The following is a 22,429-nucleotide window of genomic DNA, read 5'->3' as shown; positions in this document are numbered from 1 at the left end:
TTCAGTGATTATGAATTATCTACAAGCATCAATTTGATTTTGCTTTTGAGACCAATCAACTTGACTGACAGTGGAGAGAGGAACATCCTAGCATGTTAAACATAAGTTAAACTAGAGTTGAGGAATCAGTAACAATGGTTACCACAGATTCATTCCTGGAATCAGAACCCACAAGAACATGCTAAACCAAAAGTATATTTCCCTCGCCTTAATAAATACACACACTACACTTTACCTGAAACCTGAAACCAAGAGAAAATGGCTTGAAAAATAGAATCAGTACCAAGCTTTAAAAAAAAAAGTACTGGAGTCAATTTGTTTGACTAAAAGTTCTTCAAAGCAGTGCCCCAGCATGGTCACAGTCTAATGACTGAAACAGATAAAAAAAAAGATGTCTGCTAGTGTTTATATAACTTTAGTATAAAAAAGCCAATGATAAGGGTGGAAACGGTGATGATGATGATGATGATGATGATACTTATTACAATAATGAGGGAAGGAACAAAATAAACTGGAAGAAAATTAAAACCTACTAATATGACGGTCATCTGCTTTGCTGATTAACTCTTCAAGTTCTTGTTGTTTGTGTTTTTTGTGAAGATAATCTCGGAAATCATCTTCAGGATCAAAGTCATCGCCAAATGTGAATTTTCCCTTACGATCATCATACTTGAAATTACGCAGCTGGGCGAGAGGATCTTTCTCTCTTTTGTCAGTGTCACATTTTTTACTGAAAACCTACAAGGCAAAGGAAGAACAGTAATTATTATTTGGTCTCACACCAAAAAAAAAAAAAAAAAAAAAAAAAAAAAAAGAACACATTATTGTCCCTGTTGTTGTTGTTGTTGTTGTTGTTGTTGTTGTTGTTGTTGTTGTTGTTGTTATTGTTATTATTATTATTATTATTATTATTATAGCAGTGAGCTGGCACAGTCATTATTATGCTGGACAAAACACCTCATGTAAGTTCTTCTTACTTTATGTTCTGAGTTCAAATACTGCCATGGTCAACTTTTCTTTTCATCCTTTTGGGGTCAATAAGATAAGTACTGGGGTCAATGTAATTGACTAGTGCCCTCCCCCAAAATTTCTGGGCCTCTTTGGCCTATAGTAGAAAGAATTATTATTATTATTATTATTATTATTATTATTATTATTATTATTATCATGAGAGCACATGGCTTTTTGGTTATCATGATTTCAATTCTTAGACCAGGTGATGCGTTGTGTTCTTGAGCAAAATACTTCATCTAACATTGTCCTGTGATCACTTCAACACCTGACACATGGTACACCATGGACCTGTTCAGACAACATCAATTTGATGGAGAGACAGAGAGCTAGTGTGCCACATGAACATTTGATCACTATAAACAAATCATTTGTGCAGGTTGTTCAAGAAAAGCTGAATGCTCATTCATTGTCTTCAACAGGAGTGTCCATCATCATCATCATTATTATTATTATTATTATTATTATTATTATTATTATTCATCATTTAACGTCCGCTTTCCATGCTAGCATGGATTGGACGATTTGACTGAGGACTGGTGAAACCAGATGGCTACACCAGGCTCCAATCTGATTTGGCAGAGTTTCTACAGCTGGATGCCCTTCCTAACACCAACCACTCCGGGAGTGTAGTGGGTGCTTTTATGTGCCACCGGCACGAAGGCCAGTCAGGCAGTACTGGCAACGGCCACGCTCAAAATGGTGTATTTTACATGCTACCTGCACAGGAGCCAGTTCGGCGGCACTATTATTATTATTATTATCATTATTGATTGCTAGATGTCACTGACATCTTGAGAAAGTTATTGCCCAGATCAGTTTGCATGGCATAAAATGTGTCATGATGCATCATAACAAGCTGAGTTAAAGAAACAGGACAATAAAAGAATTATATCCTGCAATCAACAGACACATTTGTCCAATCCCAGGCAAAATCAAAATCATCAGTTTCCCCATAGTGACTTCATAGCAAAATCCATACCTGGACTCAAATTACATTCATGCATCCATCGCAAATAGACGCAGCTTCTTTTAATTTTTAAACTTTTTTTTAAATCCTCCCCTTCAAACATTCATACAACAAAATCGACAGGATTGACCATCATGAGTATTTTTACTACAACTACTACTACTACTACTACTACTACTACTACTACTACTACTAAAACAGCAAGTTTGCAAAATCGCTAGCACACTGGACAAAATGCTTAGCAGCATTTCAGCTGTCTTTACATTCTGAGTTCAAATTCTGCCAAAATCAACTTTACCTTTCATCCTTTCAGGGTTGACAAAACAAGGACCAGTTGAGCACTAGAATTGATGTATTTAACTTGCTTTCTCCCTTGAAACCGCTGGCCTTGTGCCAAAATTTGAAATCATCATCATCATCATTATTATTATAATTATTATTATTATCATAAATTGCTAGCCTTGTGCCAAAATTTGAAACCATTATTATTATCTTTATTATTATTATTAATATTATTATTATTATTATTGCTACTACTACTACTACATTATTAAAACTATTAATAGGATGCTAAATTACCTAATAAGAATATTCTACTGCTAAAATTGAATTGGCATTTTGTTTCAAGGTTAATAAAGTAAGTACCAGTGGATTCAAAAAAATAAATATACGGAGTGAATTGACTAACTGCTATAAAAAGTAAAACCCAAAATATTTTCTCAACAAGACATATAAGATTTATAGAAGTGAATTTTACTGTGCTGTATTCAATCTTTTCTTAAAGACATCAGCAATGGAAATAAAATAAAGTAAAATCATTTTAGAAATAAAAAAAAGATAAAATTAGTTTGTAGAATCATCTTCTCAAGACTTAAAAAAATCAATGATTTGACTGACATACATGATAATTAAAAATGATTGAAAGTTTTATAAATATATGACAGTTCCTTGCAAAATATATAATAGCATTTTTGTGATAATAAAAATTTTTCACATAAATAGTGCCCTAATATTCTTTTATGAATATGGTGTGATCAAATCTCAACTAGCTTAACATTATCTGGGATCTATATTTCATCTCGGAACAAGATCTGGTTGTAAATGTGTAATTGAATACCACAAAATTAATTTCAGTATGAAAGGCATTATCTTGTGTGTTCAGAGTTAAGATATTTGATTTACATTCAGAGTTCAAATCCCACTGGAGTTGACTTTGTCTTTCATTCTTCCCAGTCTAATATAAAAATGTAGCGATGCTATACTGAAATTAATCTAATCCAATGTCCTCTTTCTCACGAAATTTGAGTCTTGTGCCAACGTTGGAAATCTTTATTGATTTTGTGTCCTATTCCCTTGGATGAAGGTGACTTCAGCACAACTATTAAAGATCACCTATGTCTTATCTTTTACTTACTTTAGCCATTTGACTGCTGCCATATTGGGGCACTGCCTTGAAGGGTTTTTAGTCAGATGAATCAACCCCAGGACTTATATATATATGAGAAGCTTCTTTCAGTTTCTGTCTACCAAATCCACTCACAAGACTTTGGTCAGCCCAAGGCTTTGTAGAAGACATTTGCCCAAGGTGCCATGCAGTTCGACTGAACTCGGAATCATGTGGTTGGGAAGTAAGCTTCTTACCAAACAGCCACATCTAGTTTTCAATAAAGTGCTAATTTATTTTCCTTTTCCCTTCATTGGTTTGACCAATGTGGTTGAAGCTATGTGAAATAACATTTTCCTCAGTCATCCACCCATCAACGCAATCTAAACTTGACAATCATCACCTCTTCTTCTCCATTCTTCCTCCAGTGTATCATCATCATCATCAACAACCCATCTACCTTTGTCCTTCAGTCGTTATATTCATCCCCTTCACCCATTCCCCAACTATCCCTCACTCTCCTCATACACTTTTGCAACCTCTACTCACCTACACTCCCTGGTCTTCTGATTCCACTCCTATTCACCTTCTTATAACTTGAGGTTCCACCTCAATAATATTATCTATCTTTCCAGCTCCACTTTGGTTACTCTCACACATGCTACTAAAATACAAGTAGCCATGTAGTTCCTCTACATTAAGAAACATGTTTAGTTCTGGCCCCTTTTTACATACTTTAACCTCTCATCCCCTTAGCATAAAGTCACCTCTCTCTTTATTGTAGCCCCATTCAGCTGAGAAGGATCTTAGCCTTGTGAACTGCAAGGCAACCTCACTAGTACTGGTACCACTAAAAAAGCACCCAGTACACTCTGTAAAGTGGTTTGTGTTAGGAATGGCATCATCATCATCATCACCATCATTTAATGTCTGTTTTCCATCCTAGCATGGAATGGGCGGGTTGACCAAAGCTGGTAAGGCCAATGGCCACACCAGGTTCCAATGTCTGCTCTGACATGGCTTCTATAGCTGGATGCCCTTCTTAATGCCAACCTCTCCACAGAGTGTACTAGGTGCTTTTTTATGTGGCACCAGCACCAGTATCAATTCTGCTATGGTGAAAGCAAACACTGGAACACAATACAGTTCTTGGATTCATCAGATCCTGCGAAACCATGTCCAACCCATGCCTGCATGGAAGATGGATATTAAAAGTGATGATAACACGTTGAGTAAAAATCAAGGATACAAAAGCTTTATATCAACCTAACATAAGATGATGGACTATCTACTTTAAGTCATCAAGTTTAGTACTTCACATTTCTAAGTTTGAATGTCCCTAATCATCAATGTGATAAATAACATTATTAAATATAGTTTTGATCAGATTTAAATGTTACTATGACAACCAGATGAGTTGTCAAGGCAATACTGGTGTAATCATTCTTTTCTCTGAAAGTCTCTGGCAGGAGTTGCACTCAATACTATTGATGTGACACTAATAAGTAATGCAGTGCCCCAAAAACCTACAGCAAGAGAAGTCTATTTTACAATACAGTATCTGAGATAGGATGAAAACTTTTACTTCTTTAACCAGCAGCCAAGACAACGCAGCCAGTAGTGGCTCTTAATATAATTGCAAGAGCTGAAGGAGTTTAATTAAATACTTCTTTCCTATCAAAAGGAAATTGATTTTGTGTTCATAAATAAAACTGACATTAAATCAACTACAATCAAAGTTATAGAAAACTTTTAAACAAATACATATTGATCCATTCTAAATATAACAATGATTCATTATAAATGTTTTAATATATTTACCTTGACCAAGGTGTATATTAAGTATAGAACAATGCCCACAGCATACATAGGTAAGACAATACCCATCATGCCCCGGCCACTTCCTGCTTGTTGTTGCTGAGCTCTCATTTCAGAAGCAGCTCGCAAACCTGGGTGAGCGTTTGGCTAGAAATAAGAACAAACAAATCATAAAATTTTTAACTTTGAAAACACATTTCATGAATCATAAAACAATAAACCAGTTGAATAACATTCTATAATCCACTGATGGTATTGACAACTATTTTCATATTGTAGTTCAGAGTAGAATACATTACAAAGGTTTGACATTGTCTTTCCTAAACAATTAAAAATTTCAAGCTCTATAAAGCAAAGTAATGACATACATCAATTTCAGCTTTGTTACTATTGTTGTTTAGCTCCAAGTCAGTTATTCCTAATCCAGTAAGATTATCCAGTCTTCCTTCAAGACATAGAAGGACTGCCTCATTCAATGTGTCCTTCTTTCATCAACTAGTAGAGTAATGGCTGGGAAAATTTGGTCACTGTTTGTGGCAGGTCAAGCGACTGCATAAAGATTCCCCATTTAGCTCCTAATTTTCTGTTGTAAGCTAACATTGTTCATGTTAAGTGACCAGAGCATTTACAAGACAGTATTAAAGACATAATATCTAGTACTCTTTTTTTTTTTTTTTTGCTTCATCATTTTCATGTCAAAATAAATATTTTTCAAGGAAAGTTATATAAATCATTTGAAAGTTCTGGATTTGAACTTTCTTCTCATATAGTTTTAATTAAAATCTAACAGTTACCTATCATGTCAGGGTCCCTCAAACACCCTGATATTTCCACGCATTCACAAAGTTTTTCCTTTTTTTAACTGCTGAACATCAGCTCTTGTTCTAGTTCAATGTGCTCAAGTGCCATAACTTGAGTCATGTTAAAAATCATACTGTCATGAAGAGGAAAGTTTTCACTTTTAGAAAAAAATAATAAATTTTCTGAAATTTTTTTCCATAAAAAACTTACCCCCATCCTTTCCAAGACCATTATAAAAAAAAATTGGAAAAATCCTAATCAAAACAGAAAAAAATCCAACTTATGTAGGTGTCTTGATCCGAAATGCCACCATTAATAGCCACTTCTAATAGTCCATTCAAATTTTATTGAAATGTTGTCATGTCCTAAAATCTCAGTGCTATATTTAGTGTTATACCTACTACAAATGCACCTAAACTCAAGTCCCTATGACTTGTACTTTTGGATTTAACTAGGTCTGAAAACAATGCGAAATTGACTGCTTGTGACATAGATATTTAAAAAGTGCCAAAAAAAAGTTTTCCTTCCAAGAACATGAAAAACACAAGCAACTGCTATACCATGGTCACTATTAATTTGTGTAATTTGAAGGTGATTATCACCTCAGTTTCAAAGATGTGATACCACAAATATAGCTAATTGTTCATTTAGGCTAATTGGGCAAGATTGCAACCACTTTGCTGACCATTCAAATTGTCATATTTCCTAAAATATTCACCCAAATTTCACAAATCAGGTTTCAAAATGTTTCTTTTTGGATGCTCTCCAAGAAAAAGTACAATATAAATTACATTTAAATATTTTCAAAAATTCATAGTAACACCTATTTTAGCCCTCATCAAGTAGACTTATGATCAAAAGCAGTCTGGTCATGACCATTGCACATTTTTTTGGTGATCCTTTGGTATGTGATCTACAACAGAGATTACTTTAGTTTACTTTTTAATTTACTTTTCAATTTCTAAAAACCCATAAGATGTTGGCTAAAGATTTTTACAATGCGATCAGCAACAAGATGAAGACAGTTGCATTTTTACAAGAAACCAGAAAGCAGTTGCATTTTTACAAGACACCAGCACTAAATCCACATCATTTCTTAAGAAAAAGAAACATGCCACTTTGCCATGTGATCTACAATTTAAAGGGAGATTACTTTAGGTTACTTTTTAGTTTACTTTGCACTAGTGATGCTTTCCCTGTGTTCTATGTGAGCAAATTTACTTTGGTGGATGATCTACCCACTTATTTTAATTATTATATGGTTTTCTTATTATTAAAATAGTAAGAATTTTGAACAAAATACATTTACAATGCTAAATATGTACAAAATAATTAAAAAAGTAACTTCAAGTAATCTCCCTTGTAGATCACACACCAAAGGAGCACCATTTTTTTCTATTGTCACACCTAAGATCCATTATCCAATATGTCCTTCATTTCTAAGATGATAGATGCATTGGTCTATATGTCTGGCAAGTCAAGTAGAGGCTCTTTCACTGTTTAATGTTATTAAATTTGCTGTGGCATATTTTTTATCAAAAGCGTAATCAAGGGAGGAAGAATGAAAGTTAGTCTCAGTGCAGAGACCGATCCAAATGCCTGTAACAGAATGGACCCTTCCACTAAAGGAACAAAAGTCCTGGTGGTCATATTAGATTAAGTGACTGATTAACATTAACTCAAACCCAAGAACATAGTTGCTAAATTATTTAATTCCAAAGTTACCTAAATATAAAAATAAATCTTTAACTTTGAATATTCATTATTTCTCTTGATGTTTAGAATTAGAAAAGCATTAATTTATTTTCAAAACGTTTTTTTATTTATTGTATGAACATTTTAAAAGACAGAAATCACATCAGTTCTATATCATTAATTGGTGTACAATTCAAATAACTACTTACACGAATAGGTCGGATATCTTCCCCAGGTCTTGGTCTGTTTTGGTTCATTGCTGCAATTTTGGGACTTTGAACATTTGCTAAAAATTAAATAAATAAATTAATTAATTAATGAATAATAATAATAATAATAATAATAATAATAATAATAATAATAATAATAATAATAATAATAATAATAATCCTTTCTGCTTTAGGCACAAGGCCTAGAATTTGGGGGAAGGAGATAAGTCAATTACATTGACCCCAGTGCTTGACTGGTACTTATTTTATTGACCTCAAAAGGATAAAAGGCAAGTTAACCTTGGCAGAATTTGAACTCAGAACATAAAGACGGACAAAATGCCACTAAGCATTTTGCTGACATGCACAGGCAGAGGGATTAAAATAAATCAGATATTCCCAAACGCCATCAAAAGTAGGAATGTCTCCTACTCACTGTATCCATATCAACAGACGGTAATATATCTCTAAAATGAAATTGAGAAATTCTATAAAAATCTAGAAATAGAAATGACCAAAATGTAGAGGACTGAAAACAGAAACAATCTCTATAAAATAAAAACACAGACAAATACAAAACCAGACTTACATATATCCACGACACACAGAAAATAGCACTACTAGGCACTGTACATATATGTTGGATCCCTTCAATACAATAGAAAACCATAGAACCAAAACAGAACAGAGCTTGTAGTCACAGAACACAGAACTGTATTTTGTGACAGTGAAAACAGCAGTAAAATATAAGATTACTGAAATAATATTTTTTCAATTTAAGCAGAAAGCAATACATATATCCAAGGCATACAGAAAATAGCCTTGGATATTATTATATTGGATATTTAATTTAAAATCTAATAGTTACCTATCATGTCAGGATCCCTCAAACACCCTGATATTTCTACGCATTCACAAAGTTTTTCCTTTTTTTTTTTTAAATGCTGGTGCTCAAGTGCCATAACTTGAGTCATGTTAAAAATCATACTGTCATGAAGAGGAAGGTTATGTTGAGTTATTTCAATACAATAGAAAAACCATAAAACCAAAACAAAAGATTGCCTACAGTCATGGCACACAGAGCTGTACTTTGTGACAATGAAAATAGGCAGTAAAATATGAGATTAATGAAATAATAATAATTCTTTAAGCAGAAAGTCAGCAATTTTGAGGGAAGGGTGTTAGTTGATATCATCAATCTCAGTAGTTCATTAGTACTTTTATTGACCCTGGTGGGATGAAAGGTGAGGTTGATCTAGACAGGATTTAAATTCAGTGTCAAGAAGCAGAACAAATAATGGAAAGCATTTTTCTGAACATTCTAATGATTCTGCCAATCTTGAAATAACAATACTCTTTTTACTCTTTTACTTGTTTCAGTCATTTGACTGTGGCCATGCTGGAGCACCGCCTTTAGTCGAGCAAATCGACCCCAGGACTTATTCTTTTGTAAGCCTAGTACTTATTCTATTGGTTCTTTTGCCGAACCGCTAAGTTACGGGGACGTAAACACACCAGCATCGGTTGTCAAGCGATGTTGGGGGAGACAAACACAGACACACAAACATATACACACACACATACATATATATATATATATATATATATATATATATATATATATATATATATATATATATACATATATACAACGGGCTTCTTTCAGTTTCCGTCTACCAAATCCACTCCCAAGGCTTTGGTCGGCCCGAGACTATAGTAGAAGACACTTGCCCAAGTTGCCACGCAGTGGGACTGAACCCAGAACCATGTGGTTCGTAAGCAAGCTACTTACCACACAGCCACTCCTATGCCTAACAATAATAATATTTCTAACATAGGCACAAGGCCATCTATTTGAAAGTAGGGATTAGCTGATTAAACTGGCCCTAGTACTTGATTGTTATTTTATTGACCTCAGGAAGATGAAAAGAAAATTGACTTCAGTGAGATTTTAACTCAGAATATAAAGAAACAAAATAAATACTGTCCATCACCCTTACAATTCAGTCAGTCCACTGTCTTTATTCTATCTTCTTTATTCTATCTTAAATTTAACATTCCCTCAGAGCTTATAGTCTTGTGAGCTAGATGATGACCTCACAATTGTCGGTGGCATACAAAAAAGTGCGCAGTACACACTGTAAGGTAAATATTATTAACTTGTAGACACACAGTATTTCATTAAGCAACCATGATATGCTACAAAGTATACTAAACATTTTTATAAGTCAAAACCATGTGCTACTGTGTTAACAGTGCACTTAAATCACATGTTAAAGTCACCTCTACAGATTTTCTATAGAAATTATAGCCAGCACTGATTTTGTTAGGACGTTTTGTATCCAAGGCATCAGAGGTAAGCAACCAATGAGATCAAAGATGAAAAAATGGGTAATGATCATATATACCATATTTTGTGGGTGTTTTGTTCCTTCATCAGCACCCATCTAACCCATTAATCATCCACAAACTCATAGCAGTGTAATGTTATTGGATATATTATCAAGTGGTTGGCATTAGGAAGGGCATCAACCAAAACAGACATTGTTGTATGATGAAGTCCTTGGAGCAGTCAGATCCAGCCAAACTGTCCAACTCATTTAATGTGCATGCTCTATGCTCATGATATTGTGTGTGTGTGCGTGTGTGTATGCATTTATATATATGTGTTACTAACTTGGTCACCTAGATAGCGGAAGCTATCAACTACCTCTATCGAAAAACTAGAGGTAGTCGATAGCTTCTGCTATCTGGGTGACCAAGTCAGTAGTGGGGGTGGGTGCGCTGAAAGTGTAGCTGCTAGAATAAGAATAGCCTGGGCAAAGTTTAGAGAGCTCTTACCTCTGCTGGCGACAAAGGGACTCTCACTCAGAGTAAAAGGCAGACTGTATGACGCATGTGTACGAACAGCCATGCTACATGGCAGTGAAACATGGGCTGTAACTGCTGAGGACATGCGTAAGCTCGCAAGGAATGAAGCCAGTATGCTCCGTTGGATGTACAATGTCAGTGTGCATACCCGACAGAGTGTAAGTATCTTGAGAGAAAAGCTGAACATAAGAAGCATCAGTTGTGGTGTGCAAGAGAGACAATTGCGCTGGTATGGACATGTGGTGAGAATGGATGAGGATAGCTGCGTGAAAAAGTGCCACACCCTAACAGTTGAGGGAACCCGTGGAAGAGGTAGGCCCAGGAAGACCTGGGCTGAGGTGGTGAGGCAAGACCTTCGAACATTGGGCCTCACCGAGGCGATGACTACTGACCGAGACCTTTGGAAATGTGCTGTGCGTGAGAAGACCCGGCAAGCCAAGTGAGATCGTTGCCAGTGCCCCTGGACTGGCTCTTGTGCGGGTGGCACATAAGATGTACCATCCTGAGCGTGACCGTTGCCAGTACCGCCTGACTGGCCTTGTAGGGTTTTCGAGCGAGATCGTTGCCAGTGCCCCTGGACTGGCTCTTGTGCGGGTGGCACATAAAAGACACCATTTCGAGCGTGGCCGTTTTCGTGTGGGTGACACGTAAAAGCACCCACTACATTCTCTGAGTGGTTGGCGTTAGGAAGGGCATCCAGCTGTAGAAACTCTGCCAAATTAGATTGGAGCCTGGTGTAGCCATCCGGTTGCACCAGTCCTCAGTCAAATCGTCCAACCCATGCTAGCATGGAAAGCGGACGTTAAACGATGATGATGATGATGATGATGATGATGATGATATATATATATGTATGTATATGTATGTATATGTGTGTATACACGCACATGCACACACAGACAGACACACACAGATAATGATAATAAATTGATGATGAATAGAGTAGTGAGATTAATAAGTTCACTATACATGTTTTGATTGCTTACTTTCAGACAAAAGATTTTCATTAATGTTACCAATAACAGCACCAATACACATGGGGAGAAATATTGATACAATGTTTTACTTCACTGTTCTCATATAAGTACTCCACAAAACAAAAAGCTATCATCAGCCATGTTATTATATAAACCATCATGCAATTGTGAGATGAGATAAAGTGGTTTTAAAGGAAGCAATCAATATTGATTGGCTGTTATTATGTAGTGTTATTAGTAAATACTGTAATGTATAAGTGTGCAGGTACGAATGTATGGGTAAAGAAAAGGTAAGTGAGGAGTAAAGTATCCATAACTTAATAGTGTATAGAGACAGTTAATAGCTTCAGAGAACAATAACAAACACTTTGTCATCTATCAACATCGCCAGCATAAATATTCAAACAATACTGTCTTTGAAATAACCTGAAATCCAAATATCCATCTTGTTCATGAGCAAATTACACTATATACTCTATAGACTTAGGATTCACAAATCTTAGCTCATGATATTGTCTAACTTCTCACCATGCAAGCCTAACAGTTTCAAATAATTGTTTTGTGTACATGCATCCTTCCCAAATGCATCAGAAAGACTGATTTTCATATAACTGAGAAGACATGTCAAGCTAAGTGAAATCATAGTCATGTTATGTGCTGGTGGCACATAAAAGGCACCTGTGCCAATGACACGTAAAAAAACACCTAGTACATTCTGTGGAGTGGTTGGCATTAGGGAGGGTATCCAGCCATAGAAACCAAGCCAAAATAGGCTGGAACCCAGTTTAGCTCTCTGGTTTACCAGCTCCAGTCAGACTGTCTTACTCATGCTAGCTTAAAACAATGGATGCTAATTGATGATGATGATGATGATACGAAAACAAATAAACCCTAAACAGCTATGAAATCTACAGAGATCCTAAGTACAACTAATAATATATTACATCTCACTCATCAGAGATACGTCAGTCATGCTCAATCATAAAACATTTATTGGCACAACACATACAACCCAAAAGCTTTCCACCTTTAAACAAGATTGCATTCAAAACAATAACCATCAGTTCTTCGTCTGTTATACATCTACTCAGTGACTTTTCGGCTACAACTGCCAACTTCTATGAACATTTGCTGAACTTAATGTTATTCCACCATAGCCAAATCTCTTTTATGGTAATTCCTCCTTTTTTCCTCAATTCCTAGACTTCATGCTTTGATACCAACCCACCTTTGATATCAACTGCATCAGGTTCTGGCATAAACTTACTGTTTTAAAGTGGTCTAAATTATAATCTTCCATCAAAATGTTACACTAAATCATTCCAGATCCCAACTTAATAATTAGAAAATTATTTCAATAAATTCTTCATTATTTTAAAAGTTAACTAAAAAAAAGGGTAGCATATGTTAATAGAAATATGGTAACAAAAGGGTTAATCTTTCCTTTTTGGGCCCTCCTCTCCCTCTCTCTCTCTCTGAAACAACTGTCCCGTCCACAAGTCACAACTTCCAGCCACTATTAACTTGTGATAATTCAAACAACATTTAACTGTCCTTAGATACCAAGACAGCTCTATCTTTCAAACTGATGACTCCATAACCCACAAGGTTATTGAGGCACCACTGACAACTTCATATTCAAGCAACATACCAATTTCATTCCAAGATATACAAGCTAATAAAACATTTTTGTCATTTTTGTTTTTGATATTTTTTTGTTTTATTTTTGTACTCTGTATCATGCCTTTGTGAATAACAGTGTTGTTGGGTTTCCAATAAGCCAAACATTGATTCACAACATTTCCAATAGTTAATGTGACAAGGTAGGAGTAAAGATCTCCCTGGACCATATCCCTGTTTACCACTATCGGGATGGAGATGGCTATCCACAAGTGCAAGCCCTGTGTGTCTAAGTGGTTGCTGCTGCTGCACATCTCCTGCACCCTCCTCAGAGGCAATGCCTTTTCCCTTTTGTCTGCTGGATCCATGAAGCGGTCTGAATTACAAGAAATCAAGCGAATGTAAGAATTTCATAGCTTACTACCAATAGAACTATTAACTATGATTAAAGCCACAGTACAGGGGGTCCACAAAGTCTGGGTACATGGGGATTAACACATACTTTAAGAAATTATTATTTCTTATATTTAATTGTTTATGCTATGATTTTATTTACTCCATGTACTCAGACTTTGTGGACACCCTGTAGAATAAATACAAGTTATTTTTGTTTGATGCACCAAGTTATAAGCAATTTTTTACTCATGTGTAACTTTTCTGCTGACACACGCACACAGAGTAAATCTTCAGTTTAATGGATGAAGTTTGGTTTTAGCAAGCTGTATTACTACTATGATCATACTAAAATATTCTCCAATTATACTATCAAAATGAAGAATTATATATTCTTTATAAAGATGTATTCATTTATTTAAAACATAATCCTAAACACTTAAATATGAAGGTCATTCAGTGCAGGATTCTGTCTCAGAGAATAAATTTCTTCATATAAACTTTGTGTGTAAAACACACCAAGTTTCAAATAACATCACTAGACTATCAGACAATGTTTCACCTATATTTCACCTCGTCGGTGATAGACACTGCCTTGGTCATTTGGAGTGAGACACAAACTCATGCTCTGATATAGGAATCAACCAGCAAAATATTTACTGGTGTGTGCTGAGGTTTGCCAAACATGAATTCAGTATCAACAGACAAAGTAGTTAGGAGCAAAATAATGATGTGTAAGCATAATTTTATCATGTTTCTACACACCAAAACATGAATGGCATTTACTGGAGGAGTTTGTCTCAGAGGAAAAATTTTTTCTTAATAGGCTTTGTATGTATATTATCTATTATAATTTGATTATTTTATATTATGCACTGGTGTATATCGTATTAAGCCTTTTCACTTTAAAAACAATAAGAAAAAAGTGCCCAGATGACTTTTGACTTAAACCTTTAGCATTCAGATTACTCAATCAAATGCAATACATATTCATTCACATTGTTTGTTAATTAATCAAGCATTATGTTGTAGAGTTAAGATTTTAATGATGTAATTGCTTTTTTTATTGACATTGTCAGATAGGGGTGAGAAGCCAGATCTTGCCAGTTTGAACATAAAACAGATAGACCATTTTAGGCTAGATATGGCTGGTTTAAATTCTAAAGGGTTGATGGACTTTCAGTACTAATGGATGCACCTTCATCCATATTTCTCTGTTAAATTGAAGATTTACTGCACATACATGTGTGTGTATATGTATATGCACACACACACACACACACACACACACACACACACACACACACACATACATACACACACACACACACACAAGACTTCTACATTGTTTCTGTCTACTCACATTCACTCACAAAGTACTGAACAACCCAAGGCTATATTAAAAGACTGTAGTCTAAGTTACCATATAATAGAGTCAAATCTAAAAACCATATAGTTGTGGAGTTAACTTTATACTGTGATCTGCTGCTTCCCACTAAGCCATACCAATCTCTGCTACTTTCACAATTGAACTAGATGGATTAAAAGGTTAAGTATCTTAGTCAATCATGAATATATTTAGTATTAGTGACAGGATAAAAATTAGTGACCATTCTACCCAGTACTCTGCCATCTCTCACTCTTCAATTGGGTGGGGGATGAAGAGATCAAAGATATTGCCCCCTCCCTTCATATAAACTTAAAACAAAATACCAACAAAGATTATAGCCTAGTTACCCATATAGTTACCCATGTGATACATGAAGGAGTCGCACCCAATGACTGGTGTAGCAGCACCATTGTCAACTACTACAAAGGTAAAGGTGACACTTTAGATACAAATAATTACAGAGGCATCAAGTTGTTGGATCAGGTAATGAAAGTCACAGAGAGGGTCATAGTCCAACTAATTAGGGAGAGAGTCAGTCTGGATGAGATGCAGTTTGGGTTTGTGCCAGGGAAAAGCACCACTAATGCTTTATTTCTGGTAAGACAGCTGCAAGAGAAATACCTAGCCAAAGATAAACCTCTGTACCTGGCTTTCATTGACATGGAGAAAGCCTTTGACAGGGTCTCCCGATCCCTTATCTGGTGGTCAATGAGGAAACTAGGATAGATGAATGGTTAGTGAGAGCTGTGCAAGCCACGTACAGGGAAGCTGTCAGTAAGGTGAGGGTTGGCAACGAGTACAGTAAAGAATTCCGGGTAGGGGTAGGGCTCCACCAAGGATCAGTCCTCAGCCTCCTCCTATTTATCATAGTCCTCCAGGCTATCACAGAAGAATTCAAGACAGGATGTCCCTGGGAGTTCCTCTATGCTGATGACTTTGCTCTAATAGCTGAGTCACTATCAGAACTAGAGGAAAAGTTTCAGGTGTGGAAGCAGGGACTAGAATTGAAGGGCCTTAGGGTCAACTTAGCTAAAACCAAAGTTCTAGTAAGTAGGAGGGCAGACAAACCACAAATCCCTTCAGGTAGATGGCCCTGCTCGATCTGTAGAAAAGGCGTAGGTAGAAAGTCCATAAGATGTACCCAGTGTAAGCTATGGACACATAAGAGGTGCAGCAATATCAAAGGAAAGCTAACTGGGAAGATAGTTTTTGTATGTGGCAAATGCTCAGGTGAAAATGTGCAGAGAACAGCTTCTGTCACATTCCAGGGAGAAAAACTACAAGTAGTTGATAGCTTCTGCTATCTAGGTGACCAAGTCAGTAGCAGGGGAGGTGGGTGCGCTGAAAGTGTAGCTGCTAGAATAAGAATAGCTTGGGCAAAGTTTAGAGAGCTCTTACCTCTACTCGTGACAAAGGGCCTCTCACTCAGAGTAAAAGGTAGACTGTATGATGCATGTGTACGAACAGCCATGCTACATGGCAGTGAAACATGGGCCGTGACTGCTGAGGACATGCATAAGCTTGCAAGGAATGAAGTCAGTATGCTCCGCTGGATGTGTAATGTCAGTGTGCATACACGACAGGTCCTGAGAGAAAGGTTGGATTTAAGTAGCATCAGATGTGGTGTGCAAGAGAGACGACTACGCTGGTATGGTCATGTGTTGTGAATGAATGAGGACAGCTGTGTGAAAAAGTGTCACACCCTAGCAGTTGAGGGAACCTGTGGAAGAGGTAGACCCAGGAAGACCTGGGATGAGGTGGTGAAGCACAACCTTCGAACATTGGGCCTTACCAAGGCAATGACTAGTGACCGAGACCTTTGGAAATATGCTGTGCTTAAGAAGAGCCGACAAGCCAAGTGAGACCATAGACCATGGCCTATGCCAGTGGGTGTAACCAGCCCACTTATGAATAACCCTCATTCATTGGACAATAAACTTTGCTTGTGAAGACCTATTGAGGCAAGTGAAATCAAAATCGCTGACATGGCCGATGACAGAACCGCCTGATTGGCACTTGTGCCAGTGGAACATTAAAAGCACATCCAAGCGTGATCATTGCCAGGGCCACAGATTAGCTCCTGTGCTGGTGGCACGTAAAAAGCATCATTCAAGTGTGATTGTTGCCAGCATCGCCTTACCAGCACAAGTGCCGGTGACACGTGGGAAACAACATTCGAGCATGATCATTGCCAGTGCCGCCAGACTGGCTCCTGTGCAGGTAACATGTAAAAAACACCTTTTGAGCGTGGTCGTTGCCAGAACTGCCTGAGTGGCCCTCGAGGCCGGTGGCACATAAAACACACACTACACCCTCAGAGTGGTTGGCATTAGGAAGTGCATCCAGCTGTAGAAATTTTGCCAGATCAGATTGAGCCTGGTGCAGCGTTCTGGTTCACCAGTCCTCAGTCAAACTGTCCAACCCATGCCAGCATGGAAAGCGGATGTTAAACAACAATGATGATAATATAACTTTATTCCTTTCAGAGTCTCTAGAGAATATCAGTCTACCTTACTTACTAACAGCTGTCTACCTTAGTATCTTTCTTATTGTATCTAATTTCTTATCTATTTCTCTTACTGTCTGTTGGCCAATCTATCTTACTATGCATTGGTTTGTCTATCTTACTGGCTATCTTACTACTTATTTGTTTAAGTTGCAATCTATTTATTTTACTATCTATCAGTTCATCTGTCTTGCTATATGTTGGGCTGTCTATTTTACTATCTATCTTCTGCAAGCACAAACAAAAAATATCAGCACTGGAATCATAAAAAAATAGAAAGCAAGAAAGCTAAAAACAATTAATATCCTCAGATCATTTCACGTTGTTAGCAAAAATACATCTGAAAAACAACAGGATAATTGCTGAAGGAAAACCAGAAAAGTAGTTCTGTAGGAGACTAGTAGACAGTGAAGTGAGACATCTAATAAAAGGAACTATCTAGAACAGGATATCTACCATTAACAAGCCACAGACATTGCCATCACTACCACCCCCACCTACTACTGAAAGCATTATTATAATAATGATAATAATAATCTTCATCGTCACTGTCTTCTACGGATCACATAGAAAACTGATCAATTAGAAAACAGGAGAGAATAACTGTGCAAGAATCCAGTTGATGAAGTGGGGGTGAGGGTGAGAAAAAAGAGAAAGATTAATATTAAAATGGTAAGGAAGCAGAGGGTAAAAAGAAAGATTGAAACTTAGTAAAGTGAAAGTGATGTGAGAGGGAAGCAGTGGGGGGCAGTAAAGAATAAAAGACAAAGTAAGGAAAGAAGGGAGTGGGGGTTCAAGGAGTGAAAAAAAAATATAATGAAATAAATAAAAATAGAAAAAAATTGATTTTTATCATTTACTACTTGCTAACAGAAAATGAAAAAGAATGAAGTATAGATGAGGAGAAAATGGAAGTGGGTGGATGATGGTGTTGGTTGCCACAGAATGAAAGGAAACAGCAATCTATCGATTAGAGAGAGAGAATCCACGTGTATGCACACATACACACATACATACAGATAAGACCCAAAAGCCACACACAGAGCATGTGTCTGCAGCTGATTATTTGATCCATGCCATTAAGCTGCAATACCAACATCCAAAACAATTTATTATTACAGGAACCATTTCCTTCCACCATCCATTCCACTTTATAATCCTGCTCTGACTTTCATTCTATCTCTTCTCATACCACCACCACTACAACCATCCCACACTGACTTTCATCTTCTCATCCTCTCTATCGCTTTTCATGCTATCATCACCACCACCACTGCTGCTAACGTCTTCTAAATTTCCTTTCAATTTAAGAATAATGAGTTATTTTAAGCAGGATTAGTTGCATATAACTTTAGCCTATATTTTATCAGATGAATTACTATTAGAGAAGCTTTGAAAGCATATAGAGATCTGAGATTGTGGGTTCAATTCATGTGTTGTGAGACAAGGTGTGTCCTTGGCAAGACACTTCACTTCATATTGCTCGAGTCCACTCAAATGAAATGAATACCAGCCAAGTGCTGGTACAGTACTCTCTCATTCCAGGTATCACATCCTCAATGTTCAAAGGTGAAGTGACAAAAGGTTGTCAACAACTGTTCATGACTACATAGACACCTAAAACAATTAGGGAAAGAATAGTGCATGCTATTAAGTCATACTCACTTGAACTGCTGTGGGGCTTTTATTATTATTATTATTATTGTTGTTGTTGTTGTTGTTGTTGTTGTGGTGGTGGTGGTGGTATTTTTCCCATTGCTATGTTCTGAGTTCAAATTCCACTAAGGTTGACTTTGATTTTAATCCTCCCAGGATCGATAAATTAAGTACCAGTAAAGCACTGGGGGCCGATATAACTGACTAGTCCCCTCCCACTAAATTTCAGGCCTTGTGCCTATAGCAGAAAGGATTATTATTATCATAAAAGCTGGCAGAATCAATAGCACATTGGGCAAAATGCTTAGTGGCATTTCTTCTGACTCAGCACATTCTAAGTTCAAAGTCCAGCATGGTCAACTTTGCCTTTCATCCTTTTGGGGTTGATAAAATAAGTACCAGTCAAGTATAGAAGTTATAACACCTGGTAGAATTGTTACAGCTCAGAAAAATGTCTTGTAGTATCTCTTAAATGCAGCAAGCTGGCAAAATTATAAGAACATTGGAAAAAATGCTTTGCAGTGTTTCTTCAAATGCTTTAAGTTCCAAGTTTAAATCCTGCTGATGTCAACTTTGCCTTTCACCCTTTCTTGGTTGATAAAATAATGTATATGTATCTTTTCTCTTTTACTGTTTCAGTCATTAGACTGCAGCCATGTGGGATACTGCCTTGAATATTAACTAGAATGAATCAACCCCAATATTTATTTGTTCTTTGTTTTTTTTTTTAAGCCTAGTACTTATTCTATCATTCTCTTTTACCAAACCACTAATATGGGAACATAAACACACTAACACTGGTTGCCAAGCAGTGATGAGAGACAAGCACAGACACAAAGACACACACACACACACACATCATTATCATTTAACATCCATTTCTCATGCTGGCATGAGTTGGACAGCTTGACATGGATCTGGCCAGACTCCAATTGTCTGTTTTGGTGTGGTTTCTAGGGCTGGATGCCTTTCCTAATGCCAACCACTCTACAAAATGTGCCGAGTGGTTTTTATGTGCCACTGGCACAGGTGTGTTCACATAGCACCAGCATGTTTATGTAGCATCAGCACCTGTAAAGGATAAGCCTGTATGTATGGAAGACAGCGATTTTACTTAGCTTGGCACGTCTTCTCAACTACAGCAAATTGCCACAACTCCTGGTCCCTTGTCATTTCCTCAGTGAGGTCCAGCATTTAGCAACTACACTTCCAGAAATTCCTCCTCCACTGCTAACTCAGTCGCCTAGGTAACAAAATCTATCTACTACTTATAATGATCCTCCACAAACATTTGAGGGAGTCTATTGTCTGCACATTTTTAGTGCTCATTGTACCCACAAATTTGCCACACACAAAGACTATTTTCTCTATTAGCCTTCCTGTGTTACCACTACACCTCTTATGTGTCCAAAGCTTGCACTGGGTACAATGTACGGAATTTCTACCAGCACTCTTCTTACATATCAAGCAGGGCCATCTCCCTGAAGGGTCTTGTGATTTGTCTGTTTTCCTATTTACTAAAACTTTGGTTTTTGCTAAATTAACTCTAAAGCCCTTTGATTATAGACCTTGCTCCCACACCTGAAATTTCTTCTCTAAGTCAAGTAGTGATTCAGTAGTGATTTATAAGAACCAGCTCATCAGCAGCAGAGGAGCTCCCAGGAGAAGCCGGTCTTGAATTCATCTAAGATAAACGCAAAGAGGCTGAGAACTGAACCTTGGTGAATTCCTACCTGTACACTGAATTCTTCACTGTACTCGTTGCCAACCCTCACCTTACTGGCAGAATCCCTGTACATGATTTGTACAGCTCTCACTAATCACTCATCTATCCCTAGCTTCCGCATTGACCACTAGATAAGGGAGCAGGGGACCTTGTTAAAAGCTTTCTCCATGTCAACAAAAACCAAGTACAGATGTTTATTTTTAATTAAATACTTCTGCTGTTGTCTAACCAGAAATATAGCATCAGTTGTACTTCTACCTGGCACAAATCCAAACTGCACCTCATCTACCCTCTCTTCCTAATTAATTGAACAATGACCATTTCTATGACTTTCATCACCCTGTCCAGTAATTTATTTCTGTCTAAGGCATCACGCTTGCCTTTGTAGCAGCAAGGCCAGAAATTTAGTGGGGGTGGGTAAGTCGATAACTTCACCCCCAGTGTTCAACTGGTACTTATTTTATCAACCCTGACAGGATGAAAGGCAAAGTTAACCCAAATAACATGTGAACTCAGAAGAAAAAGGTGGACAAAATGCTGCTAAGCATTTTAACCAGCGTGCTAATGACTCTGCTAGCTCACCGCCTTAACACAAATATTAAATCTATTTTAATTAGAATATATCTTTATCTTCAGAAGTGTTCATATTTAAAGTAAACCCTTCCAACATAACTTTAAAGAAACGTTTGTTACTTTGTGCATCAAAGAAATCAAATAAGGAAAAAATTATTTTACTAAACCATTATAAATTAGAGACAGTTTTGTAAAATAATTGGAACACATGCAGTGTATTTAATTAGAAATGTTATGGTGAATGGCTGGAAACAAAGTTGATAGTGAATAGAAAAAAATAACATATCCATAAAATTTTTAAAGCTTTGCCAGAATCAAGCTAACACAGTAAAATTGTTGATAATCAGAGTATGTTCATTGCCAACATTAAAGAAGGTGAAATTGTCATAAAACTTAGAAATATTTTCATAAGGCATATCTCAATTTTAGAACAAGTACACATATCTCTCAGTCCACTCTATTCTGTAAGATGGTTGGCATTAGGAAGAGCATCCAGCCATAAAAACCATGCCAAAACAGACAGTGAAACCCAATGCAGTCTACTGGCTTCCCAGCTACTGTCAAATTTTCCAACCCATGCCAGCATGGAAAATGGATATTAAATGATGATGATGATGATGATGATGATGATGATGATCTCAATGTGTCATAAGAGAAGAGTTAAAGAGTTGGCATCACAGAGAGTATCCTGACAGAAAACACTGCCTGAAAAGCTACAGTCCAACCCATGCCAACATAGAAAGATGGAAGTAAAAACAGTGATAAAGGTGATAGGAATGATGGAAAATGAAAAAAAATGATTCTCAAGTGACTGGAGTCATCCCCTTCA

At 36.8% G+C, this 22,429-nt stretch overlaps 1 protein-coding gene across 1 annotated transcript in view; it reads right to left on the bottom strand.

The window, feature by feature from the left end:
* Positions 1-22,429, bottom strand: part of LOC106872960 (uncharacterized) — a 45,053-nt gene that overhangs the window by 10,121 nt on the left and 12,503 nt on the right. Inside the window, exons 2-4 of the mRNA XM_089363697.1 lie at positions 7,889-7,965; positions 5,187-5,330; positions 534-738 (exon numbers count right to left, since the gene is read on the bottom strand). Of these exons, the coding sequence (XP_089219823.1) occupies positions 534-738; positions 5,187-5,330; positions 7,889-7,965 (426 nt within the window). The remainder of the gene's footprint in view (positions 1-533; positions 739-5,186; positions 5,331-7,888; positions 7,966-22,429) is intronic.

The sequence above is a fragment of the Octopus bimaculoides genome, chromosome 15, assembly GCF_046866305.1.
Source record: "Octopus bimaculoides isolate indiv1 chromosome 15, ASM4686630v1, whole genome shotgun sequence".
NCBI classification, from domain to species: domain Eukaryota; kingdom Metazoa; phylum Mollusca; class Cephalopoda; order Octopoda; family Octopodidae; genus Octopus; species Octopus bimaculoides.
This window is presented reverse-complemented; position numbering and strand designations above follow the sequence as displayed.